The 25,812-nt window shown below is 50.0% G+C and overlaps 2 protein-coding genes across 2 annotated transcripts; one reads left to right on the forward strand and one right to left on the reverse strand.

Annotated features, from left to right (window-relative positions):
• The first annotated feature begins 310 nt into the window (after positions 1 to 310).
• Trpv6 (transient receptor potential cation channel subfamily V member 6) lies at positions 311 to 15,364 on the forward strand. Its single transcript, XM_027389760.2, has 15 exons — positions 311 to 549; positions 8,729 to 8,826; positions 8,974 to 9,096; positions 9,431 to 9,568; positions 9,857 to 9,955; positions 10,274 to 10,446; positions 10,908 to 11,054; positions 11,135 to 11,347; positions 11,631 to 11,717; positions 11,818 to 11,894; positions 12,083 to 12,248; positions 12,601 to 12,667; positions 13,327 to 13,595; positions 14,660 to 14,766; positions 15,073 to 15,364. The coding sequence occupies exons 1-15, from the start codon at positions 422 to 424 to the stop codon at positions 15,362 to 15,364; spliced, it is 2,184 nt and encodes a 727-aa protein (XP_027245561.1). The 5' UTR covers positions 311 to 421.
• An 835-nt stretch (positions 15,365 to 16,199) lies between these two features.
• Ephb6 (EPH receptor B6) lies at positions 16,200 to 23,102 on the reverse strand. Its single transcript, XM_035451900.1, has 16 exons — positions 23,003 to 23,102; positions 22,664 to 22,728; positions 21,670 to 22,438; positions 20,879 to 21,034; positions 20,334 to 20,684; positions 20,014 to 20,138; positions 19,657 to 19,819; positions 19,134 to 19,248; positions 18,830 to 18,882; positions 18,554 to 18,673; positions 18,213 to 18,460; positions 17,792 to 17,965; positions 17,142 to 17,291; positions 16,704 to 16,897; positions 16,426 to 16,581; positions 16,200 to 16,308 (listed from the first exon to the last, which is right to left on the reverse strand). Exons 1-16 carry the CDS (start codon positions 23,100 to 23,102, stop codon positions 16,200 to 16,202), a joined length of 3,048 nt encoding a protein of 1,015 aa, XP_035307791.1.
• Between the last annotated feature and the right edge of the window lie 2,710 nt (positions 23,103 to 25,812).

Here is a 25,812-nt window from a genome sequence, read left to right on the forward strand (position 1 = left end):
TCTCTTTGAAGGCCTAAGAACAGTGGGAGAGTTGCAGGGTGGAGAGAGTTGAGGCTGAGCTGACGCATATCCTCAGCAGGCAGGACTTTGGGGCCTGTCTCTTTAAATCTCAGGTAATTTGGAAGGAGGAGGGAGTGCCCACACAGCTCCTGCTCACTCCCAACAGGAGCTCCAGATCTACAAGCCCAGCAGAACCCCAGCTCTGCCAAGTGGAACAACACAGGAGCCCTCTTCAGACTTAGGGGTGGCCACGGGAAGCCTCACCAGCTCCACGGGAGAAGTAGGGGCCAGGAGCCAGGAGACGGGACCTCTACAGAGAGAGGGCAGGCCGGCTCTTGGGGGTGCCAATGTGGCCCCAAGGCCGAGCCCAGTCGGGGTCTGGCATCAGCCTCAGCCCCCCAAGGAACCAGCCTTCCACCCCATGGGGTGGTCACTGCCCAAGGACAAGGGGTTAATACTCTGCCTATGGAACAAGTTCTGCAAATGGTTCCATAGACAAGAGTCCTGGGCTCAGAGCCGAGACGAGCAGAACCTGCTGCAGCAGAAGAGGTAAGCTTGCCATCTGCCTCTACTCCTTCTACTAAGCGGCAGAGCTCCCACCCCACCCCCTCCCAGCTTGCTTGAGCCTTCTCTTGTCACCCCTGGCTGGACAGTCTGTGCCCCAGGTTATGGACTGGCTCCTTCTAAGCACTTTCTTCTGAGTCGTGGCCTCATGGGGCTAGCTGGCCAGGATGTCAGGTGGGAGGCAGCCTGGGCACAGATGTTAGTTTTCTTTACGGTCCCATTCAGTCCTCATAGGCTTGTTAGGAGTACCTCCCCAGTAGCCAGGCACCTCACTGGCCCCGGTGAACGCTCTACTTCAAAGGCGATCGTGGCAGGATAATGTCTTACCTATCTGTACTCCATGTTCTTTTAGCAGTTCTACGGCAGAAACACATTTTTATATACGAGCGTACACGTGGGAATGAATGAGAGAGTGACTGAATGAATAGAGCAGTAATAACGAAGGTAGAGATGAGAAAATACTTACCATTCCTGTACATTTGTCTCGGCCACTGGTGGGATTTAAAGACCCAACAAAGCTCAGGTGCAGCCTGCGGTGTCCTCCTTTCTATTGATGAGTTTGCCTGACCTCCTGGCCATAATGCCTGAGATGCTCACCATGCTGCCTTTCAAGCTAGGCGGTCTGGGAGAGACGCTGAAGTTTGAGGCCTTAGGAAACCCCACATTTTGTTTCGATTCGCAGAAAACTGCCTTATAATCACTTGATACCCACTCCTGCCTCTTCTGACACTCACTCCTGCCTCAGACAGCATCTTATAGTTGGTCTTGGGAGCAGGAGAATAAGAAATCCACTGGGTCTGGGGCCCACCCTGTGGTGGTCTCCTCATTGGCATTGTTAGTAGGGTTCCCCACCCCATTGGTGACATGCTAAAAGGAAGCTCTGCTTTGGGGGCCTCCCCCAGGCTATGCAGAGACAGGTAACATGTGTGTTCACAGAGGAAAGGCTGGAGGTTTTGTCTTCGGTTTTTCTCCATCTCTGAATGCAGGGCTTGTCTTAACCTGGCCTGAAGGCTGCTTGGGATTTCCTATTCTTTGTATTATGCATTCCCTGCCTGGATGTGCCCCTTCTTGGAGCTGTGGCTTTCCTGTCTCTCAATCCAGCCACCCACCTCTCTCCCCCAGGGCTGGGAGAGTGGGGACCAGGGCACATGTCTGCTTGATGACATCTTAGGGCAACAGAATGGCACTGTTGTTACAGAATAATTTCTCATTGGTTTCACTTCTCTTCCTCCCACTCTCAGCACCCTGAAGCTGGGGGGCACCAGGCACAGACTGCAGAAAGTCATGGGCTTTGACAGGGGTGGATGAGGTTCCTAAAGCCCCTGTGCAGGAAGAACCGAGGAAAGGACCCAGACCCGAGCAGGCAGCCTGGCTAAGCATAAGCTATTTGCAGGCATCTCTAGTCTGCACCTATTTCTTCCTGCCATCAAGTGTTCTCTTCTGTGGTGTTGGGCTAGGCAGACCTAAAGCCACCAGTTAGAGGGGTCTCCCCTCCATTTTCTGATCTCCTCATCTGTTTCTATGGTTTCTTAACCTTCTTATTCCCAGACACATGATGCCCTCAGTAGTGGCCCTCTGTGGATGTTACTTTCCAGAAAGAGCTGAAATTTCCTAGGAGATTCTTGGCCTGGGAGATCAGCTACGCACAGGGAAGGCATTGTGGAAAATGGACAAGCTGGAGGCCAGCACTTAAATAATTGCTCTGAACTATGGCAGAGTCTCAGTCTCTAGAAGCACCTTCATTCATCTTATCTGACATAAAACCCAGCACAGGTTTGGGAAGGAGGGAGATTCTATCATCCTCAGGATGACCAATCAGGCCTGGAGCTCAAGTGGGAGCCCCAGAGAGGAATTCTGGGGTAGGACCAGGTAGGATTTCATGGAGTAGAAGTTGGTCTCAGCAGAAGGCAAAGCCTTAAGAACTCTGCAAGATAAGCAGAGGTGTTACACATTTCTCTTCATCATGCAGCTCACCAATTTAAATCCATATTAGCTGAATTCTCAACTCTTTCCCATTTCTTTTAAACCATGTCTTCTGACCAGAGGTTTCTCATTTCTGTACATCCAACGTGTTAAACGTTGATTGAGCATAATGTATACTCCACTAGGTTTGTGGAAAACTAACCTGATGTAGTTCTTGCCTCTCAAAAAGCCTCATGTTCTGCTGGACAAAATGTACCAATGTTCATGTTGTTCCTACATATCTTCAGATTAAATCAACCTTAGAGACAACAAGGCTGTACTATTGCTGTGTGTGTTACAAAGTTAGGCTCATGGTAGTTGCATCAATACTGAACATGTATAGCATTTTTTCCTTTGTCATTACTAAACAATACTGTACGATAGCAATATATGCATAACTTATATTCCATTAGGCATAATAGGTACTGCCTGTACTCCCAGTACTTAGAATATTGAAGCACTGGACTGATAAGCTCAGGGCTAACTTGGACAACACAGTGAAACTTGTCTCCAAAGATTTAAAATCAATAAACAAGTTGAATATTGTGACCTTCACTTATAATCCCAACACTTGGGAGTCTGAGGCAGGAGGGTTACCACAAGTTTAACATTGACTACTTAGTGAGTTCCAGGCCAGCCTGGGCCACAGAGTACAGCCCTATCTTAAAGTCTACTAGATGAATATATAAATGATGCACAAATATTATATCACTGTAGGGAAGGTTCTAGAGCTCGTATGGATCTTGGTATGAGAGGAATGTTATAGAACCAACATCCTACAAATTCTGGAAGAATAACTGTGCTTAGGTTAAAGGTGAGCATGGTGAAGGTCATGAGAAGGCTGAAGCGAGTTTAAGCAAGGGAACAGAGAAGGAAACTGTCCTATTTGTTATCTGATTTCTGCTAGTGTGGGGTGTGCTGGGAGCTTCACAGAGGCTGCCCAACCTGACTTCCCACCCCTCCTGTGCTGACATTTTCACTCCCTGGGAGGACAGGGAGTCATGCCGGCCATTTGAGTTGGGTTACATAGAAACCTGTATAAATGATACATGTGAGCTGACATTTCTGTGCAAGCTCAGCTCTGACAACTCTCCCGGAGACCTCAGCGCTTGCCTTGATAAGCACACACAACATGCCGGTTTGCTTGCCTTTGTAAGGGAGTTGTGGCAGTTCAGAAACAGCTTGGTTCCAAATCTTGAAATAGGCACATTACCCACTTTGTGACTTCCTCATCTCGTCGCCAGGAGTCTCAGCTGGAGGGAGGTGGCCCATGAGTGCCCAGTGTATGCCATGTTCCCACACATGGCTGCTCTTTCTCATCTGTGGTCATTGCTCTGGGCCTGACCCCCACCTCCCAAGAAAAATCAGGAAGAGCCATAAAAACTAGAAGAACCACATAATTTAGTGGTAAGCCCCTGGGGCCATGTTCTTGGTAAGCAAGCCTGCCTTTTAACCCTGTGTGATCTTCTGGCAACATATCTGACCTTGCTGCCTCAGTTTCTTTTTCTTAAAAAATAAAAAGAAGAGAATTACTCAGCTGATGCTGTATGGCTGTGGAAAGCAAAAGCGGGAACAAGTGATGTTTCTTTGGAAACTGACAGGTGTATTAAACAAATGGGATTGTGACAAAGAATATCATTAAAAAGACAACTGCCAAGGGTGACAGGCATGAGTGGGCAATGAACTTCCTCCTAACAGAAATGAGTCCATCAGAAGAAAAATGCAACAACCACTCACAGTCTACCCAGTGCCTACGGTCAGCTGTGAGGGCATCTGTAGAGAAACTCCCATGTATCCTCAGAGTGTCCCCTCTGCCCCCACCACTGGCCTTCTACTCCTGATCAACACAATGAACAGGGACAGAGAAAAGGCTAAGGAGGGACTTGTCTCAGATCAGACTGACCCGGTTGGACTAATCACTTCAGAGTACTCCTCCTGAGGCCCCATCTGTTACACGAACAGGTTAGATTCCATTTCTGTGCCATTTCTACTCTCCTGATCTGAACATTCCTTAAAACTCTTGGATCCTTCTTTGTTTCCCAGAATAAAAGACAGAACACGATTCATGGACATGACACACACAGACTTCTATGTCCATAAAAACCAGGAGCAGAGAGTTGGAGGAGCAGAAGTCAAGGAGGATGAAAGCCAAGGACTCTCACTTGGAGACACAATCTTGGCTGTGAGCAAGAGAACACTAACTTAAGTCCTCAACAACAACAAAAATATGCTAGGTTTCATGTAAAAGAAGCCTATGACTGAGCTTTCCCCCAAGACATTATGGGGGAAAAGTTCAATTTTGTACTTAATTGCCAAGTAAAACAAAGAACTGAAGAACCTGTAAATACCTTCCATGTTCTGATAATATTTATTTCTTTTTGCTACTCTCTGATCACAGCTTTTTGTTTCTTACTTATTTTAGTTAGAAAATATTTTGTATGCTTATGGAATTTTAATTTCTTTTTATGTGAAGAATCCTTTCCTCTGTATCAGGATTTCTCTGCCCTGGCATGGTTAACATGTTGAGTAGGGTAATTCTTTGTAAGTGTCCTGTGGGATGTTCAACATTGTTGCTTCCCTTTATCCCCTGTACCTTAGTTGTTCTCTAACCTTCTGTGATGGGTTACTATCAGAGAATCTACAGGACTCTTTGGTATTCCTTCCACTTCTTCTTTGGAGACCAAGGATTGTGAGACAGGTTTGGAGTTCTGTGTCTTTACTGCCAGAACTAGTAGGGAGTTAGAACTTTCTCTGCTATCACCTTGTGGTCCTGTGCAGTTACTGCAAGTTATAAAGTAGGATGGAAAAAGCTCACTGACCTTCCTTCTTCATTTTGCTCGATTCTGGAGTTTGCAAGGAGAGGAGACCATTTCTTTCATGTGTGTGTGTGCTGTGTGTGTGTGTGTGTGTGTGTGTGTGCGCGCGTGCGTGCGTGCGTGCGTGCGTGCGTGCGTGCGTGCGTGCGTGCGTGCGTGCGTGTGTGTGTGTGTGTGTGTGGTGTGTGTGTGTGTGTGTTGAGACAGGGTTTCTCTGTATTGCTTTGGAGGTTGGAAACTTGCTCGTAGACAGGCTGGCTGAGAACTCACAAACATGCCTCCTGCTCTGCCTCTGCCTCTGCCTCTGCCTCCTCTGCCTCTGCCTCTGCCTCCTCTGCCTCTGCCTCTGCCTCTGCTCTGCCTCTGCCTCTGCCTCTGCCTCTGCCTCTGCCTCTGCCTCCCAAGTGCTGGGATTAAAGGCAGGTGCCACCAATGCCCAGCCCTGAGGAGACCATCTCTTACAAACGTTGTTGAGTTGGGTAATAAGCTATTTCTTTACGAGTTGCCAGGTATAAAACACAGGGTGCATCTTTCAATTTGACTTTTAGATGAATAATGGATAAGTTGTCACTGTAGGCATGTCCCAAAATACTGCATAGGATGTATTTGTAGAGTTGGAGGGAGACATTGTAAATAGATATGATCAAAATACATTGTATAAATGCATCATATTTTCAAAGAATACATAAAATAGTATTGAAAAAGTTGTATATCTAGAGTTCGATTTTAATTGAGCATCATGTAACTGTACTTATATCTGACAGTCTTTGGTCTTTCACGGGGCTGGTAGGATAGAAGCAGACAAAAGGATTACTCAGGGAACACAGGCTTGTGGGAGACCATTATCAGCTTCAGAGATGTTTTGTGAACAAAAGGAAATTCTGTGATTCCCAAGTATAGAAAAAGAAGCATATTCTATTTACAACACAAAGTGCAAGATGCTATAATAAAAATAAGACCAAAGAAAAGAGTGAAAAATGTTCTAGGAATGGTGGTGGTGGTGGTGGTGGTGGTGGTGTGTGGGGGTGTATGTTGGAGGAAGCTTCGCTTCCCTTACATTCTAGTGCTGACTTTAAAATATCTGTGTAAGAGGTTAAAAGAGCTTTGGGCAAATGGCTAGAGTCATGGTGGTGGCAAAAGGTCTAGAAAACTTGTTTTGCAGCCGTATTTTCAACCAAACTCTGTTTTTCCTCTTATGTTTACTTCACTTAGGTTGTATGTTCATTTAAGGTTGGCTTTGGGGAGGGGTAGAGAGGGACAATAAGAGGGGCAGTAAAGCCACCTTAGTTGATTCATCCGTTGTCCCTATCGTAGTGAGCAGCCAGCCACAGCACACTAGGTGATTTTGCTGGGCATGGAAGTGCACAATGGACAATCACGGGGGTTGAGGGAGTGGATTCAGGAAGAAGCAGCCTCGTGGGCACAGGTCCAAGAAGAACGGTGTGCTCTGTGGGGCTGAAGTGTGCGGTGAGACTGAAATGCCAGGTGTAAGGAGTGAGGGGGAGGATCAGAGAATGGAAAAAATGGTTGCACAAAGACCGTGAAGTACCTCTGTGTTCCTTATCCTTGGGCGCTGAAAGATCCGACCCCCCTTTGTAAGTGGTGACTGCATTGCCATTCACAAAGGCTATCTTGACAGCTTTAAAAAGGATGGACTAGGGGTAAGCAGGGTGCTGGGAAACCAAGAGAATGTCTTGTTAATCCTGGACCAGAGCATGAAGATGCAAATTAATAAGCTTTAATAGCAAAAGGGAGAAAGCACTAAATGGAGATAGAATCTTAGATGATTGCCTCTGGACCTCTGAGGGAGCTGGGGTTACGGTTGTGGGAGATAGAAGTCACTTTCTTCTCCTTATCACTTTCCTAATCCAAGCTTTACAGTAATCTTCTGGCCACTGCTAGCACTTCAGGATGGGAGCTCTTGTCCAGATCCTTTTGTGTGCCGTGTAATTGGCTATCTATGGATAAATACAATAATTTCACTTACTTCTGTGGAAAGACCAAACTGCTCCAAACTGAAAGAAAAATTCAATAAAAACAGAACCATGTTTCTTAGTTGGGATAAGACTAGAGAGGTGATTTGCAGAGCCAGGAATATATTTTTTCCTAAAAATGCCTAAAGCTTATATAATAAATAGGGGAATACTAGAGATGGGGAGTTGGGATAAGAACTCTGAATTCAAAATTAGGTGCACTCAAGAAGTGGAGGAGGAAGATGAGAACATTCAGATCCACCTGAAAAATCAACAAATGAATTCTCTAAATGAGATTCTTTCCTTCCCCCTCATCTGTCATTGTTGGCCACCATTTATATCTTCACAGGTACTAATAGCAGAAATAAAGTAGCTCCTAAGGCTCTGTAGACAGGGTGTGAGGATGATGGATGACTTTACTTCCTGTACTCTTTAGAGATGGGGGGCTCCCAAGCTTGACTTGGATTTATTACTTTAGAAGTTTCACAAGCATGGACCACACTCAATATCTCCTGGTTTGAGTACAGTTTCCTGAACTTTCATTTGTACAAGAGTCCCTTGGGACTCTTCCTGAACTTCAGACCTGGACATTTCATGTGGAAGGGGAATCAGAGAGCTGAAATCTCTTATTTATTTGTATAAGGTGCTGATCATCTGCAGGATTTCTGATTTAATAAGGAAAATGGTAGAAATTAAGGTGTGAGGAGAGAGAGGTGTGCATGGCCACTGCCCGGAGTCAGGCTTTCTTACAAGGGCTGTTACTGCTTTTACATAGAGTCCTGATGATACGGCCAGAAAGAGGAGGAAAGGGGAGGAATCGAATGTTCCACACTGAAGGTCAAATAGCCAGGCCTCCTGTAACAGGAGAAAACCCACTAGTCACTGCATGTTGCCTTCTTCCTCAAATATGGGGGCGGAGCTCCTTATACCTCTAGTACATAGAAAACAAGACTTATCATGCAGGGCAATCTCAGGACATTGCTGAGTCCAGAATAGGACCACTCCTGGAATGCTCAGATCATGTGGTGAGTGTATGACTGAAGAAAACTCCTTCTTTCTTTGTCCAATATGCACAGATGGTTTACACACACACACACACACACACACACACACACACACACACACACACACACACACACACACACACACAAGCCCCGGATATTCTGGTCCCATTACCAGGGAACAGGAAATTAGTCTGGGCCTTCCCTTACCCAGGCTAAATGCTTGAAGTCGGTTTAGGAGAACTGAACAAGAAGAGAGTTGGTGACTTTTGCACTGTAATGAACCCATCTACCGGGTTCAGGAACCTCCCCATCCATTCTTGTTGAGACACACCTAAGTGGTGCCTTCATAACTTGTACTACAACTGGGCATGTTCATGGTTACCACCTTTCTTGTCCCATTTCCTGGTAGGATCTGGGAGTCACCTCTTCTTCTAGCTGCCAAAGAAAATGATATCCAGGCCCTGAGCAAGCTGCTCAAGTTTGGAGGATGTGAGGTGCACCAGAGAGGTACGGAGCTGAGTCCTAGCAATGGTCTGTGGGCCAGTCCCCCTCCTCACAGACATCCCCAAGAGAGCCCATGACCTAGGGTATGTTTGTCTTCTTTGACTGCCCCAAAGACATTACTTGCCTTTTCCCCACCTCTCTAAATGCCAGGAGCCATGGGGGAAACTGCACTGCACATAGCAGCCCTCTATGATAACCTGGAGGCTGCCATGGTGCTGATGGAGGCTGCCCCAGAGCTGGTCTTTGAGCCAATGACCTCTGAGCTATATGAAGGTGAGGCCCTAGGATGGGCGGTTAGCTGTGTTTTCCAGAAATCTCAGGTAGATAATTTGGGGAAACAGAAGCTATGTGAAGCTCTCTAATTTTTATTATTATGCCACAAGCTGTCCTTTTTCTAAGTCCTGGTGGAAAGTCATTACATATGGTCCCTGATCTCCCAGAGACCCAGAGAAGGGGCAGAGTTGGATGGAGGGAACAAAGGGATCTACTGGGAACCTTTAACACCCACAGGGTGCCTGCCACACAAAGGAAACTATGGGGACATGTGAGAGGGATTCCTTCAGGTTCCTGGGAACAGATATGTGACTTGCAGCTCTCTCTGGGCCAGGTCAGACTCCATTGCACATCGCAGTCATGAACCAGAATGTGAATCTGGTCTGTGCCCTGCTTGCCCGAGGGGCCAGTGTCTCTGCCAGAGCTACTGGCTCCGCCTTCCACTACAGTCCCCACAACCTTATCTACTATGGTGAGATCCAGAGCCAGGATCAGAGGTGCAAAGTGGGGCAACAGCAGCAGGAGGGGAGGCTAAGGAGGACCCTTTCCTTGGTTACATTTTCTGGGAAGCTGGGAGGGGGGCAGTGTTTCTAAGACTCAGAGCCAGAGGCCAGTTCCCTCCATGAGTTTCTCCTGGGCAAGTGATCCCAAGCCACAAGCTGAGACATGGGAGGAGGAGGCAGTTGCTGGGCTGAAGACAGAGGCCCCTCTCTTCTTCTGATCCTGCTGTGTCCTGTCACATGTTTCCTTGTGTCCACAGGAGAGCACCCTCTGTCCTTTGCTGCCTGTGTGGGCAGCGAGGAGATTGTCAGGCTGCTCATCGAACATGGAGCTGACATCCGGGCCCAGGACTCCCTGGGTAAGAACTGGGACGAGGAGAAAGTGCTAGATGTGTGTGTGTGTGTGTGTGTGTGTGTGTGTGTGTGTGTGTGTGTGTGTCAGAGAGAGAGAGAGACAGAGACAGAGAGGCAGAGAGAGAGACAGAGAGATAAAAGACAGAGATAGAGACAGGGAGACAGATAGAGAAGGGGAGGTAGGGAGAGAGAGAGAGAGAGAGAGAGAGAGAGAGAGACAGAGAGAGAGAGACAGAGAGAGACAGAGAGAGACAGAGAGAGAGAGAACACCGAGATGGGGGTGAGACATCAGGGAATCTGATAGCAACCTCTGTCTTCCCCAGGAAATACAGTGCTGCACATACTCATCTTGCAGCCCAACAAAACTTTTGCCTGCCAGATGTACAACCTGCTACTGTCCTATGATGGAGGAGACCACCTGAAGTCCCTGGAGCTTGTGCCCAACAACCAGGGACTCACCCCCTTCAAGCTGGCTGGGGTGGAAGGCAACACTGTGGTGAGACCCGTGCCCTAAGGTGTCTTTAATGATCCTCATTTTACGTTGCTGGACATCTAAGAGGCTTCGGTCCAATCCCCAGCTCTCCTTAGGATCTGCTTCAGCCTATGTCTTTCATTCACTAGTCCATTTTTTGTGTTTTCTCTTTACCTGTTTACTCTGACCAAAGTACTGGCAATTTATGTAGTCTAGACCTTATCCTGGTTTTTTTTTTTTTTTTTTTTTTTTTGCAATGCCCAAGCCCACTTGTCCTTCCCAGAAGAGTGACATGCTAATTTCCCCCATATCTCCAGGCTCTGGAATGAATCATGGAGCAGGATAAATCTAGGGGTCCGTGTGATACAAGTTCTTTTGACTTCCAAAGGCTGTAGTCCTTACTAGAAGGCCACCGCCTTCTCTGGTCCTTTACTTCTGGGCTGTGGCAAGCCCCTCAGCCGTGGATCCTGACCACTCTCTTTCAGATGTTCCAACACCTGATGCAGAAGCGGAAGCACGTCCAGTGGACATATGGGCCACTGACTTCTACCCTTTACGACCTCACTGAGATCGACTCCTCAGGAGATGATCAATCGCTGCTGGAGCTTATTGTTACTACCAAGAAGCGTGAGGTAGAGGCTCTTCACAGCTCAGGCCCCGGGAAGGGTGGCGGGCTGGCTCTTGGAGATACTGTCCTGTCCTGCTTTTGTAGGCCCGCCATATTCTGGACCAGACGCCTGTGAAGGAGCTGGTGAGCCTCAAGTGGAAGCGGTTCGGGCGGCCCTACTTCTGCGTGCTGGGCGCCATCTACGTGCTGTACATCATTTGCTTCACCATGTGCTGTGTGTACCGGCCCCTCAAGCCCAGGACCACTAACCGAACCAATCCCCGGGACAACACCCTCCTGCAGCAGAAGCTCCTGCAGGTGACAGCCTGCTAGTGACAGATAGGGCATTTGGAATCTTCTCTTCCAGCGTTGTCCCACTTTCCTGACTCCCCACCAGGGTTCCACTTGTCACTTAGATGTCTGAGAAGTGGGCACAGACTCACCAATGCGCACACAGGAACACACCTGCATTCTTACTCCAGGAGCAGAGTTTGAGACTAGCTGAACCTCATGGTCTAGAAAGAATCCGAAAGAGCGGATGGCCTTGGGAACTGTTATGTTGGGCAGAGACCCGTGATTTACCAGCATCTTCCCTCCCTAGGAGGCCTATGGGACCCCCAAGGACGATCTACGGCTGGTGGGGGAGCTGGTGAGCGTCGTTGGGGCTGTGATCATCCTGCTGGTGGAGGTAAAGTGTAGATAGGATTATGGTGGAGGCTGTTTGCCCCAGAGCCCCGCCCTCATGCTGGTCTACAAGAGCCTTTCATATTTCTTTGACTTCTTTCCAGATTCCAGACATCTTCAGGTTGGGGGTCACGCGATTCTTTGGGCAGACCATCCTTGGGGGGCCATTCCATGTCATCATGTGAGTGTCTCCTTCATCTCACCCCACCTTCATCTCCCTGGAGCTTCCATTGCCATCCTTCCCCTTAGCTTGGAGTCCCCTCTGTGAGGTGTACGGAGTGTGTTGAGGCTGAACTGACAGCTGTACTCTTGCTGTTAGGTCCCCAGGACGAACCTGACTTTTTTGTTCTCCCATTCCCCCCCCCCCAGTATCACTTATGCCTTCATGGTGCTGGTGACCATGGTGATGAGGCTCACCAACGCAGACGGGGAGGTGGTGCCGATGTCCTTTGCTCTGGTGTTGGGTTGGTGCAATGTTATGTACTTTGCCAGAGGATTCCAGATGCTTGGTCCCTTCACCATCATGATCCAGAAGGTCAGTGTCTCCCCCATGATTCCTAATAAAGGGCCCTCGTCCAGGATTAAGCAAACGCTTTCCCACAGGGCTGGGTAGTACATATTTCGGGTGTTGTGAGCACTACATAGTTCCTGTTATATGTTACCCCTAATTTTTTTCTTTGAAGAAAATAAAAATCCTCCTACAAGCTTAAAAATCATCCTTAGCTTAAAATCCTAACCAAGATAGGGCAGGCAGATTTATTCAGAGGGTGTAGTTTGACAGCCCATCCTGGTGTATGGAGCCATCAGACTTCTGAGGTTAGATTTACTGACGTCAGATGGGTAACTGGTCTGAAAGTGTGGTGTTCTCTGCCTCTTCCTCTCCATAGATGATTTTTGGTGACTTGATGCGATTCTGCTGGCTGATGGCTGTGGTGATCCTGGGATTTGCTTCAGGTAAATCACCAATCCAGGATGGAGGCTGTGGAGGAAAGAGCTGGGGTGGGGTGGGGTCGGGGGCTTAGAGGGTACAAAATTCTTCAGGCTGAACTTGGAAGGAGGCCAGATGTTAGAGGAGGCCATGAAATGTCTAAAAATGGGATGCTGCTGAGAAATGAGGCATAGTAGTGTCGGGGCAGGAGGCTAGGCACATAGCCTTGTAGACATGCTAAGGTGGACAGGGCAAGGGAGCCTCAGCCCTACACAGAGAACTTCACACAACTAAGGAATGCTGAAGGGACACAGTCTTCCTCGGGGAAGAGCATATCAAACGATTAGCCCTGAAAACATGTAACATTAGGCAGACTGAGCTGGTTGTATTTATGTATTTAGGAAATGCATATGCATTTAGGAATGATATCAACAATTAATGAAAAAGAGGCCATTAATTTGAGAAAGAGCAAGAAGTGGCATGTGGAAGGGCTTGGAAGGAGAAGGGGGTAATAATGCAATTATATTACAATCTCAAAAAATAAAATAATTTAAGATGTATTCCTTTTGAGTTGAAACAGCAAGATGAGAGGAAGGGAATGGGAGGGAAACAGACAACAAATAGCTGGCGGTGGGCTATTCACGATGCAGTTGCTATGGTAACTCTCACCCCTTGGGTGGAGCAGCCTTCTATATCATCTTCCAGACAGAGGACCCTGATGAGCTCGGCCATTTCTATGACTACCCCATGGCGCTGTTCAGCACCTTTGAGCTCTTCCTCACCATCATCGACGGCCCTGCCAACTATGACGTGGACCTGCCCTTCATGTACAGCATCACCTATGCCGCCTTTGCCATCATCGCCACACTGCTCATGCTCAACCTCCTCATTGCCATGATGGGTGACACTCACTGGAGAGTGGCCCACGAGAGGGATGAGCTCTGGAGGGCACAGGTGAGCCCTCTGGTGGCTAGGAGGGTTACTGCATACACCTTCTTCTTGCCGGGGAACTGGCCATGCTAGGTTAAAAGCAGCCATTTGTACTCATGTGTATTTGGATAGCTTTTTGCACAAGTTATAAAATAATGCGCAACATTCCAGGGGGACTTAATTAGTAACAAAGAGCACTTCTGGAATCTCTGGGAAGAATTCCCTGTATTTTCTCAACAATTAAATAAATCCTCAGTCTTTTCTAGAAATGAAGTGAACAAATGGCTAAAACTATATTTGGTAAATTGTGCTCCCAAGAAAGAATGGAAGTATCTAGTCTCTTGAAAACACTGAAGCCTACGAAATTTGACCCAGAAAAATTGGAAGTGTTATAAATAATGACATTTTTAAAAAATCCACTTTCTTTAGCAGCAGAAGCTGTCTTCAGTCAGATGATGGGCATAAAGGACAATGGACCAACCAAGTTCTCATTTAAAAATATACCTGAAAAAGAATTTATCTCAACAGAAATAATTTAAGTAAAAGTAAAAATGGAACTCTAAAACCCTGGAAAGCATTTAAGTGTGATTTGTGGAGATGGAGTAAAACCTAATCTGGCTAAAAAGGGTTTGCTAGGAGAAATATTTTGAAAATAGTTGACATTAGGTTTTCAAGCAGGATGTTTATATTTTTAAATCACTTCATGCATGCAGGTTCGAAACATTCCGAGACCTGTGAAACTCCTCTATGTTTTCCACAATCTTGCCTATACCTTTGGTCAAGGTCTCTCCTGAGGGTACACTCTTACAGGCCACCTGCACCTCGCCTGGCTTTGCCATGGCTTTCAAGTCATAGGATAAAGAATTGTGGGGCTCAAGTCCCATCCAGTCTCTTCAACAGAAGGGGCTCTACCAAGTTCATGTGGCCATCTTTGGTTTGGGGTGGGGGTCTTGCTTCTATTTCTAGAGAGCCACAAGCTCCAGAGTGTTACTAAATTGTCTTCCCTTTTTCTGGCCTCCCCTCCTCTCTCTGCCCTTTTTCAGTCTGCACCTGACCTCTCTGACTTCCCTTTTTGTCCCCAAATGTAGGTTGTAGCCACCACTGTGATGCTGGAGCGGAAGCTGCCTCGCTGCCTGTGGCCTCGCTCTGGGATCTGTGGGCGCGAGTATGGGCTGGGGGACCGCTGGTTCCTGCGGTAAGAGACATGGACCATTGGTGGTGTTCCCTAAGCAGTCACTTTGCATGCTGTCCTCTTGCTTCCAGAAGCTCTGTGGGGGTCTGGACACTTCCTAGGCCCCATGCTTGTCTGAGCTTCGGCTCCTAAGCATGCGCAGAGCAGAGCCTACAGCTTCCTGAGGCCTGGTTGGTGAGCGGCTGGTGTTCTGTGTCCCCAGGGTGCCTGCACAGAACCTCCAACAATGGTGGCGGTGAATGAGAAGTGTTGACCTTAGGCCTTCCTTTCGCTTCCACTGTTTCTGAATCCCTCATCCCCTCCCTCCAGGGTGGAAGACAGGCAAGATCTCAACAGGCAACGCATCCGCCGCTATGCACGGGCCTTCCAGCAACAAGATGGCCTGTACTCAGAGGACTTGGAAAAAGACTCAGGAGAAAAGCCGGAGATGACACGTTCCTTTGGTGCCTACCTGTCCTTCCCCACACCCTCCGTGTCTCGAAGCACCTCCCGGAGCAGCGTCAACTGGGAAAGGCTTCGACAAGGGACTCTAAGGAGGGACCTTCGAGGGATAATCAACCGCGGTCTTGAAGATGGGGAGGGCTGGGAGTACCAGATCTGAGGGTTGACTCCCACCGAGCGTCAAAACAGAATGAAAGAGGGCTGGGAGTACCAGATCTGAAGGTTGACTCTCAACGAGCGTCAAAACAGAATGAAAGAAAACCAGTTAAAAAGTAGAAGTCAGCCCCCGCCCGAGTCCAGGGGGTAGGGGGGAGGAGCATGCTAAGGAAGGCACACTGGGAATAAATGTTCCAGGTCTCCACAGCTCCTTCAGCTTGGGGCAAAGGAAGGAAGACTCTGTGGTGCTTGCCTCAACCCATCATTCTTTGTTCTCTTATGGGAGCTCCACTGCACACTAGAGCACTTTAAAGACAGGCTTGCCATCTTGGGCACCTGTCTCCACCCAGGTCTTGTAAGCGGGAGGGACACCTCTTCCCAGAGTGCTCCAGACAATTGATGGAGTAACACTGAGCTTGTGGAAAGGTGTGTGATGGAGAGTTACGGGCACCAGTGTTGGGGTGAGGAAGCTGGGGTGAGCCTTGCCACCTTCCAATAAAGTCATTTCCTGATCCCCACCCAGATCCCTTTATGTTTCAGTGAACTTAACCCCTGGCCCACCCTGCCATGCAGCTCTGCTCCTCCCACAAGGCCGCCCCAGCCCTTCCTTGCAGACCCAGGCATGGACACACCTAAACTTGTAAATTCCCTTCTTTCCCTTTAATATGGGGGAGGCTGTCGGAAGGGCAGGGTTTGGGATGTAGTGTCCGGTGGGCTGGGTTTCAGGTGGCAGGCGTGGAGGTTGGAATCAGGCCTGGCTCAGTCTCACACATCCTTCCTCCATCCTATGTCCAGGACGGGGTTGGGGCATCAGTGGCGGGCAGATTCCCGACCAAACTTTACACCTCCACTGAGCCTGGCTGCCTCAGGTGCTGCTGGAGGAGCTGGATGTTGTGCAGGAGTTTCTTCTGGTGGCCAGCCAGGGTGATGCCCAGACCCGGCAGGTCTCTGGTGGGGAAGGAGTGGATCAGACTTGGGCTTGGGCCAGCTCCTTGAATGTACACCCCAGATGTCCCCATTGCCTGGGGCCCAGGGTGCCCACCCTCCCCCCACGTCACCGCTTACTCCAGGCTGAGCTGAGCCACATCACTGAAGGTGGAAAGGCCAAATTTGGAGAAGTTGTCCTTGTAGCACTCTAGTCCAATGGCTGAAAGCCAGGCCTGGGGAGAGTCCAGGCAAGGAAAGGCCAAGGCCACGGGGTTCAGAAGAGCCTGGGAAGGCCTAAGGTGGGGAGGGGCAAGCAAAACAGGTTTCCTCTTCATCTGACTCTCTCTGCTCAGTTTTCCTTTTGGTTTACACCTACCCTCCCTGGCTTTCCCAGGCTCCAGCCCCAAGTTTCAGACCTGTCTCCGGAGCCCCCTTCAGCCTGTAGTGTGTCCGGCTTGCGGATCATCTTGTCAAATGCAGCCACAAGCTGGTCAAAGTGAGGCCGACGGGCACGGTCCTTCTGCCAAGTGTCTAGCATCAGTAGGTGTAGCCCAGTGGGGCACCCTGGAGGTGGGGGCAGCCGGAACTCTTGCTCGATGGCATTTAGTACCTGCAGGTCAAGAGGGGCATGTGGTGAGAAGCTGTCGCTAGTCGGGTGTTGACAAAGGGGGGCAGGAGGGGCTGAGTTCAGATGTAGCATGAGCTGGGATTGGGTGGGAACCACAAAAATTCAGGATGTTCCAGTCACAAGATCTTAGCACAGGAATGGCTCAGAAAAGGTGGGTTCAGGAAATGATAGCAAAGGTGAGATCAAAGTGGGAAAGTCAGCAAACAACCTCGTAGGTCAAGGTCACCTCCTGCTCACTCATGTCCCAGTAGGGCCGCTCCCCGTAGCTCATCACTTCCCACATCAGGATCCCGAAGCTCCAGACATCACTGGCTGTAGTATATTTCCCGTGTGTGATGACCTCTGGGGCTGCCCAGCGAAGCAAGGAACTTGAACCCTGAAGGGGAGAACCAGAGATCAAACAGTAATAACTGTAGGAGAGCCACCTTCACTGGGCAACTTAGATGTCTGGGAGTCTTAATCCAGCATCTCATTCCATCCCCTTGACCATGCTGAAGAGTAGACACACAACCAAATGTGGAATCAAGGCTTCCAGACCACGAAACTGCATAGGTCATGGGGCTTGAGAGTGGAGGATTCAGGGATTTGAATACCACTGTGCTGACACTTCAGCCTGTGTGACCTCTGTACTGACAGCAAGTAGGAGCTGGTGCTAGTTTTACGGTTCTCTTGTCTTCCTGTGGTCCCTTGCTTTCCCTTGGTTCCTTCCATCTCTCAATTGCTCTAAGCCCGGGCTTCCCTCTCCTCGCTCCGTGATCGAGTCTCTAACCCCCAGGCACTATGATATCCCACTGGCAGCACCCATCCTGTATTCTAGCTTCCCCTCCAGTGTGCTGAAGAGCCCTGACCCTCCAACACCCCCCACCCCCAACTCACCTGAGGACTGTGGCCAAGCCGGGCCACCTTGCACACCAGGTGGCTGTTCACCAGTACACTCCGGGCAGAGAGTGCTCGATGCACAAAGGCAAAGCTGGACAGGTACTGCATGGCAGCGGCTACCCCCCGCTGCATGGCCACCAGCTGCAGGCTGCTGAACTGGCCCTCCCGCTGCTAAAGGGCAGAGGAGAGAGGCCATCAGCAGGGTAGACACACTGCAGACAAGTATCAGTGTAAGAGGGCGGCTGGGAGCAAATTTGGGAGTCAGAATGGCCTGAGAATGAGGGATGAAGACCACGATGGAGAATGGGGTGGAAAGGAGCAGAGGCACAAGGTTCTGCCTTCTGGAAAACACGAGAGTTCCAAGCTTTTCTCAACCCCAAGCCCCCCTTCACCCCCCTTCACCCTTAGCATAACTGACCCTAAGGAAGCTGTCCAGGGGACCAAGTTCCATGAGTTCAGTCAGCACCATGATGGGCCGGCTCTTGGTGACTACACCTTCTAGCCGCAGGATATTGGGGTGCTGGAATTGACCCAGCAGCGCTGCTCGGCCCAGAAAGGTCATCTTCAGGCTCTCAGCACCCCCTGCCCACAGGGCCTGGATAGCCACGGCTTGTTCCCGCCTTCCCCGGGGTTGCAGTCGGCCCCGACGCACCTCTCCAAAGGAACCTAGAAGAATAGATGGATAGAAGTCACAAAATGTTCAGCTGTGCTTGACAGGGATCACAAGGCCCACCCAGACACTCCTTGTCCCTCAAATACCTGCCCCAATGACTTCCTCAATCTTGATATATGTAGGGTCAACTTCTCGAGCAAGTTCTCTGATGGCCTGGCAGGGGTCCTCATAGGTGGAAGGGTCAATGTAATACTTTACTCCAAGCCCTGAAGAGTACAGTGTGTTATGAGGGTGTGCTGCCAACATGAGCACCCAAATACCCAAGTCACACCCTTACACTTCTGGAAGAGCCCCTTCCTCATCAGGCATGTACCTCGCTCCAAGCCCGCAACCCCAGTCACAATCCCTCTTCCCTTCCCAACCTGGGCTGCTGTACTGCTGCAGTTGTTCGGTGTAGCCGGTCCCACGGCGCTTCCTGAGAGGCAAATCAACAGCCTAGGATGACACCTGTTTCTGTCTGCTTGTGTCTGCCCCAAACACCCTGGCCAAGTACACAACTTTCCAGCCCATGGCTCTGAGAACTGAGGGGATGCTACCATACCCTCCTTGCCACCTGAGCGATGAACTAGTAGAAAGATAGGCCAAGCGCTGAAGGGGTTCCTGGGGTGGTCAGGACTCGAGCGAGCGGTATGGGGGCAAATTGGGTAGGAGTGGCAGGGGTCTCACCGCTGGAAGATGACAGCCAGTACGGTGATGGCTGCCAGTAGAAGGAAGGCCAAGGCCCCCAGGATGGAACCAATCACCAAGGACAACCTCTCTGGAAGCTGGGAGGACAGCTCACCTGTGGGATCAGGGGCAGAATCACTGAGGGGAGATGGCCTTGTGGCAGAGTCACGGGGGGGAGGGGGGGAGGCAGGTTTTCTTTGTGTCTACACGCCTCCCCTGCCCTGGGACATCCACAGCACCACATCCACACACTGCACACGCACACTCAGCCACCTGAACATCCTTCCGATCCTCGGCAGGCAGGCAACAACTGTCCGCCTTGGTCCACACGGTGCGCATTCATACCTGCAAACCCACTGGTGCTCATTCACTGCCTCCGGCTTCACACACGAGCAGCCTCTAAAGTTAGGGGCCACCCACGGCATCCCCCTTCCCCAGAGACTCTGATCTGGAGGAATGATGGGTCAAGGTTTGTGGCTTAGACAGTCTTGGGACCCAAATGCTCATCCAGACTTCGGCTCACCTTGAGGCAGGGTCTGGAAATAGACTTTGCCCCCATAGGGGCCGTGACCGGCCGCGGTCCGTGCCCGCACCTGGAAGCCATAGATGTGGCCAGGGCTCAGCCTTGTCACAGTGGCAGTGTTAGTCTCGCTGGTCATGGTGAAGGAGTGGGACTCGTCTTCCGCCTAGAGACAACGGCCATTCACTCACTTTGTCCCTGCTTCTTCTGTCTGTCTTCCCCTGTGACATCCCTGGTGCCTCCTGGCGCGCTCTCGGCGCTTCCCCTTGCCCCACTCTGTAGCAATGCTCTTGTAGGGTTGGGGTTGTGGGGGCTGAGAGCTCTAGTGAACCCTGCCGAGGCGCCTGACTCTCTGCCCACCTGGTCATAGTAGCGCAACTGGTAGTCGAGGATGTTCCCATTTGTCTGCTCAGGCTGCGGCCAGGACACTGTGATGCTGTTAGCTGCTCGGCTCACCTGGTGCATGACAGGGACTGCAGACGGGACTGAAGTGCAGGCAGAGAGGAGGGTTATTGTTGGGGGGGGGGGAGTCTCTGGGAGCAGCAGCAGCCGAGGGTGGAGAGGATGGACTTGAGAACGTGATGTCTGCTGCAAGCTGACTGGAAAGCAGGCATAGGGAAGAGGGGATCTGAGGAGCCGAAGCAAGCTGTCCTCAAGGAGAAGGAAAAGGGTGAGCTCACCTTCATGGCTGGTGCTGACATTGATGGCTGTTGCCTGGGGAGGGTCAGGGCTGAGCTCAGACACCCCATTGACAGCCTGCACTTCCAAGATGTATGGCACGCGTGCTCGGAGCCCCCCAACTAACACTCGACTCTCAGTCAGGCCCCTCTGGCGGGGGTCGAAATGCACCTCATCCCTGCAGCGACGACATGTCCCCCCACTGCTGGACTCCCGGTGGCCTCCGCACTCCTTGCACACAACATTGAAGAGCAGGTCCCCTCGTCCACCCAGCTCCTGAGGCAAGCGCCAGTGCAGCATGAGTGCTGACCCTTGTACCTCAAACCAAAGCTCCCTGGGAGCAGATGGGGGGCCTGGAAGGGGTGAAGAAGGGTGGGGATTGTGGGGGGGGAGTGGAGAAAGAGGGAAGTGTAGGGGAAGAGACCAAAAAAGAATGCAAAGTCATTCCAAGTGAGCTCCAACGCCCTTTATCCCCATTATTAAATTAGGTCCCCCAAATCCTTGTCCATTCCCAGATTTAATGTATTGAGCTGAGACAAGGACTCACCAGTGCAAGGGGCCTCTGGTGGATCAGAACTGGCCCTGTAGAAGCCCTGGAGACACGGGCAAGCCGGGGCTGCAGGATCAGGAGAGTGGCTGCGAGCTGGACATGGTGAGCAAGGGGCATTGCCAGCTAGGGCCTTATAGGACCCCTCAGGGCAGGCTACAGAGCAAAGGTGAGAATGTGGTGTCATGTTTACTTCATCTTCCCACCCTGAGTTTCTAGTCACCTATACAAGGCATCGGCCATTCCCCAGAGCTGGTTCTTGGTCCTGAGACCCAGTCTCCACCTGCTGTCCCCTGGTGCACAGATCTAGTCAGTCAGGGGACAGAACTCATTTCCACTTATAAAAAGTGAGGTATGCAGGGGCTGGGGGCAGTGCAAGCACAGAAGTGGGTATCCCTGTAGTCATTCTTTTTAGCCTATCCAATACTACTTCCGACTTGCCTTTCAGCTACCAGCTCCGCGATGAAGCCTTCCCAGCCAGGTAGCTTAAGGGCACAGAAGAACCCACACAAGGCAACCTAAGAATGGAGCAACTTCTGCTGTGTTACTTCTTGGGTCCATGGCCTTAGGGTACAAAATATGGGGGGACTATGGAAAACTATCGCAATTTCTACAAATGACAGAGGACTTCCAATGAGCAATTCTGTATATTTCAGAAAGTAAACTGGGGGGGGGGGGTGGATCCTTTCCTGAGATGGCCTAATTGAGATATTTCGTGGACAAAGCCACATTTGGAGTGTTCAGGAGAAAAAAAAAATCCAAGGCCAAGGGGGTGTGGGAAAGGCTCTCACCTTGGCAGAGCTTGTCTCCTCGAGCAGGCTGGTGTCCTGCCTGGCAGCGGCAACCTCCCACAGCGACCATCCACCTGCCTTCGCCATTGCAGTGTAGCCGTGGGGGGCTGCCCCCGGCCTGGCCTCCTACTCCATCCTCCTCTGGTTCTGCATGAGCTACACAGGTGCCCATAGCTGCCACCAGGGAGGCACCTCCTGCTCCACTGGCCTGAGTCTCGGGAAAGGAGGCAAAGGCACGCAGGACAGAGGGACAGGTGTAGGAGAAGAGCTTGACTGCTACAAGGGCCAGGCAGGCCCCTGTGTCCTGGAAGGCCACATAGAAGCCCCGCTGAGTGAGAGGGCCAAAGCTGCGCTCTTTCACATTGAGCTGAAGTCCCGCCCGCTGACCAGTCCTGTGGGGTCCCACGGCCCATGAGGAAGAGGAGGAAGAGGAGGAGGCCGGGAAGCTCTCATCTGCTGCAATTGTGTCCACTTTGGTCCAGCGTTTGAGGTGCCAGGCCGAAATGTTGTCGGGGCTGTCAGGCTCCTCGGCCTGCCGGTAGTAAAGAGTGAAGGTCTCCCGGCAGGTGCCCCCACTGACACCCAGGCTGGAGCAGGCTCGCACTGAGAAGTGAAGGCGGATGTGCGCCCTCTGGGCCCCTCGCCGTTCCACAAAGTGTGTCTGCAGCCAATTGTCCTGCCCAGCGCCTGGAGGAACCCCTGCCACGTGGCACGCTTCGAAGGTCCGAGTCAGCCGGCGCTGGTCATCTAGAACACTCACCTCGTCCCACTGCAAGGGGACCAGGGAAAACAATAACTGCCCAGTTTGCAGAGGGAGACGACAGTGGGATATTGCAGGGCTGTATGTGTTCCAGCAAAGCACTGAAATCCTGTTCCCCACAGAGTTTGGGGAGTCTGATCCCACAGCTTGTATCCAGGGTTCCCTCCCTCAACTCCACGTTCTAGGGAACAGTGAGGGCCAGAGGATGGGTTCAGAACCAAGGGTGGCACTCACCCCACCTGGCGGGTAGGTGAGCCAGCCAATCTCAGAGGTCTCTCCTGTGGTGTCCAGCAGCACTTCTGTTCAGACACAATGGGGATGGGCACATTGTGTAAAGCCTCCAGCTGGCCAGGCTACTCCCTCTCCATGGAAAACCAAATACTGTCCTTCCCGGATCCACTTAATTTGCCAGCAGGAGCTTAGTATCTGTGAGGATCATGAGTCTAAAATACTTGATACAAGTTCTGTTCACCCTCACCATACGCTCCCTTAACATCTTACTCTTTTTCTCCACCACCCCCCCCACTCAACTCTGCTGGCCCACAGGGCTCTCCCGCGCCCCCTCCTTCCTACCTTCCAGAGCCAGAACCGAGGGCCCCAGAACTAGGACCCACAGACTGCACACCATGCCCGCCACTCTGCTCCCCGACCCGGCAGTGTCCTCAGTAGCCATGGGGTGTCTTCAGCACTCCCACCATTGCCTCGGCTGCCACCCCACTCTGAGGTGTGGCTGCAGCTTTTGCAAGACCCTGGGTCTGCAGCCAAGCTTGCTTCCTAGGGAGAACACGGGAGGAAAAGAGGCAGAAAGCAGAAGTTGTTTTCATACAAGGTATAGGTGCCCATACTTCACCTAACACCTGCTCTACAGCCCTCAAAGAGTCCCTGAACCAACTGTGGGCAGAAGCTAGGAAGCACTGACTCAGCTGAGTCTGCCACACACATTCCATTTTCCTGTAGAGACGCATGCGCAGCCCCTCACCTCTACTCTTCCTGTGACTGTGTCTCAAGACCCTCATTCTCAGGCAGGCTGCACAGCAGAGTGCTAACCCAGTCTTACCCTTTTTGTCTGCAAAGAGTTACTCCAGTTTGTTCTCTTCATTTACTCTGCACCTTCCCCCGTCCGGCAGCCGACCTGTATGGTAGTTAAAAAGTCTCTGCTCATTTCAAGCAGGCAGGTAAGAAGCAGTTCCTCCATATGGAGGCATGGATTCTCACTAGGCCCCAGCAACCCTGCCCTGAATGCTCTAGACCGTTTCATGGAGACAGTGAAGCAAAAGGGACAAAGAAAGATGGCTGTAGGGTATAAAGGGAGGGGAGGTGGATGAACAGATGTAAAAAGAAAGCAGGCATAAGGACTCTGAAAGATAAATGAGGCCGTGTTAGAAAAGAGCTATGTAGGTCTGGCACTCATTCTGAACAAAGGTCCTCTTCCCCAAGGGGCATGTTTTCCCTGGTAGCTTCAGAAAACGAAGCACACAGTGAGAGCATATGGAAGGATGCTTCTTATTTGCTCATAATTGAAGGAAGGCATGTTGAAGCAACAGTGGCATGCCATTTGTTACAGAGGAGATGTTTGTGCCTTTACCATGAACTCATATGTTACGCTCCTAATCCCTTGTGATGATTTTAAGAGGTGGAGCCTTTGGGAGGTAATTATTAAGGAGGATTTACACAAATGGATTAGTGTTCTCAGAAGAGACTCCCCCCAAAGGATTCTCTCCACGTTGTGAAGTCACACTGAGTAGAGGACAGTCTGCAACAAAGAAGGTGGTCCTCAACACAATCCAGCCATGTTGGTACCCTGATCTCTGAACCTCTTCTGAATGGTGAGGAATGCACTTGCATTGCTAATTAGCTGTCGTTGCCCAGCTGATGGACCTTTATTGCTTAGGCTGAGATGAATAAAGCATTGCTTTAATCTATGAGATTGACGGCACAAAGTTGGACAAGATATGGTAAGGGTCTGTTCTCTATATTGTGCTGGTGATTTCATATTGTATATGGCATGCGGAAAATAACTGGCAATATCTGCCTAGTAACTTGGCATCTAGAAGTCCTTCGGGTATCATGAACTTGCATGTCCTCGTTTAAACAGGGCTGTTCATGAGACCGGGGGTAGGGTGATGCTGGGGATTGAATCCAGCTCTATCACCAAGCTTTGTCCTTAGCCACTACGAATTGTTGGTAAGGGAATAGACAGTAAAGTGACTGAACATCCATAGGAAGATGGTTGAGAAATTAACAGAAACACATCCTAAGCAACAAATATGAGCTGTTATGTAATAATGTGGAAATGATATCCAGGTGAAAGCAGTATGTGCAGAGTGGTATAAAGTACCATTCTGGGTTAGCTCAGTGGTAGAGCATTTGCCTAGCATATGCGAGGCCCTGGGTTCAATCCCAGCACTAGAAATAAAAAGCAAATAGATACACATGCATATGGAAAAATATTATGGGATGATACATAAAATTTGGTAAGAAAGAAAGTGAAAGAGACTGGGAAGATACTTTTATTGTCTTCTTAATTTTTATAGTAAAATAATCTCTTATAAGTATTACTTATCTTTTGAACTTAATGATGAATTAAGGTTTGCTTTTACAACTGTTGCTAATACCTGTTTAATAAAATGAATCAAGAGAGAGCTTATTCCCTTTGAGTGATTTCCAGGCTCTACCTAATATCCACGCCCCCTACAGGGAACTTGTGTAGCCATTAGGTACAGTTCTATGCTCAATAGTCTGCCAAGAGATGGCTGCTTCCAGGGCCATGGAGAAGAGCTCCACTGGTGGTGGCGCTCTTATTTTTCTCTGTAACTTGGTCTCATGAGGCACATGAAAAAGACTAGCATGATTCATTCATTTCTGTTGGAGGAAAAATGAACGGCATGTTGCTTACAATACTGAGAGAACTTAGAGGGAAGAAACCAAGCAAGCAAGCAAACAAACAAACAGCAAAACCCAAAGCCAACTGGAAGGGCAGCCTCATCCTGGCTGCATGTGGCCTGGTCATCCAATGACAGAAAAAGACATGTTTCCCAATGAATCCGAAGTTAAACTGAAACTACACTTGACTGTGGTTAACAGAAACACATAAGTTAATTCCTGCTCATCTGAGTGTCTTTTCTGGCAAAGGTGTTACGCGTGTGATAAGATAAAGCCTTTAGTGTCATTCCATGAAGCCATCCTAGAGGGACACTTTTTGTACACACCTGACAGCTGATGAGTAGCAATCAAGTAGCCAGAGAATTCTTCCCCTTATTACCACTAATGTCCTGTGTGTGTAATAGACAGTTTGCAAGGAGCATAGATTCTCTGAAAACATTGCTTTAAGTGATGTCAGGATCTCTCACAGATCAAGCAAATGCCCTAGAGAAGAACTTCAG

This window comes from Cricetulus griseus, assembly GCF_003668045.3.
Source record: "Cricetulus griseus strain 17A/GY chromosome 1 unlocalized genomic scaffold, alternate assembly CriGri-PICRH-1.0 chr1_0, whole genome shotgun sequence".
Taxonomy (NCBI): domain Eukaryota; kingdom Metazoa; phylum Chordata; class Mammalia; order Rodentia; family Cricetidae; genus Cricetulus; species Cricetulus griseus.

What these genes read in the sequence shown, in the direction of transcription:
- Trpv6 (XM_027389760.2), top strand. Translation starts at nt 422, where the DNA reads ATGGGGTGGTCACTGCCCAAGGACAAGGGGTTAATACTCTGCCTATGG. An exon ending in AACCTGCTGCAGCAGAAGAG is followed by an intron (nt 550 to 8,728) that starts GTAAGCTTGCCA and finishes ATTTCCTGGTAG; the next exon opens with GATCTGGGAGTCACCTCTTC. An exon ending in CCGGGCCCAGGACTCCCTGG is followed by an intron (nt 9,956 to 10,273) that starts GTAAGAACTGGG and finishes TGTCTTCCCCAG; the next exon opens with GAAATACAGTGCTGCACATA.
- Ephb6 (XM_035451900.1), bottom strand. Translation starts at nt 23,102, where the DNA reads ATGGCTACTGAGGACACTGCCGGGTCGGGGAGCAGAGTGGCGGGCATG. An exon ending in TTTCCAGACCCTGCCTCAAG is followed by an intron (nt 19,249 to 19,656) that starts GTGAGCCGAAGT and finishes CTGATCCCACAG; the next exon opens with GTGAGCTGTCCTCCCAGCTT. An exon ending in GGGACATGAGTGAGCAGGAG is followed by an intron (nt 16,898 to 17,141) that starts GTGACCTTGACC and finishes CTTGACCTGCAG; the next exon opens with GTACTAAATGCCATCGAGCA.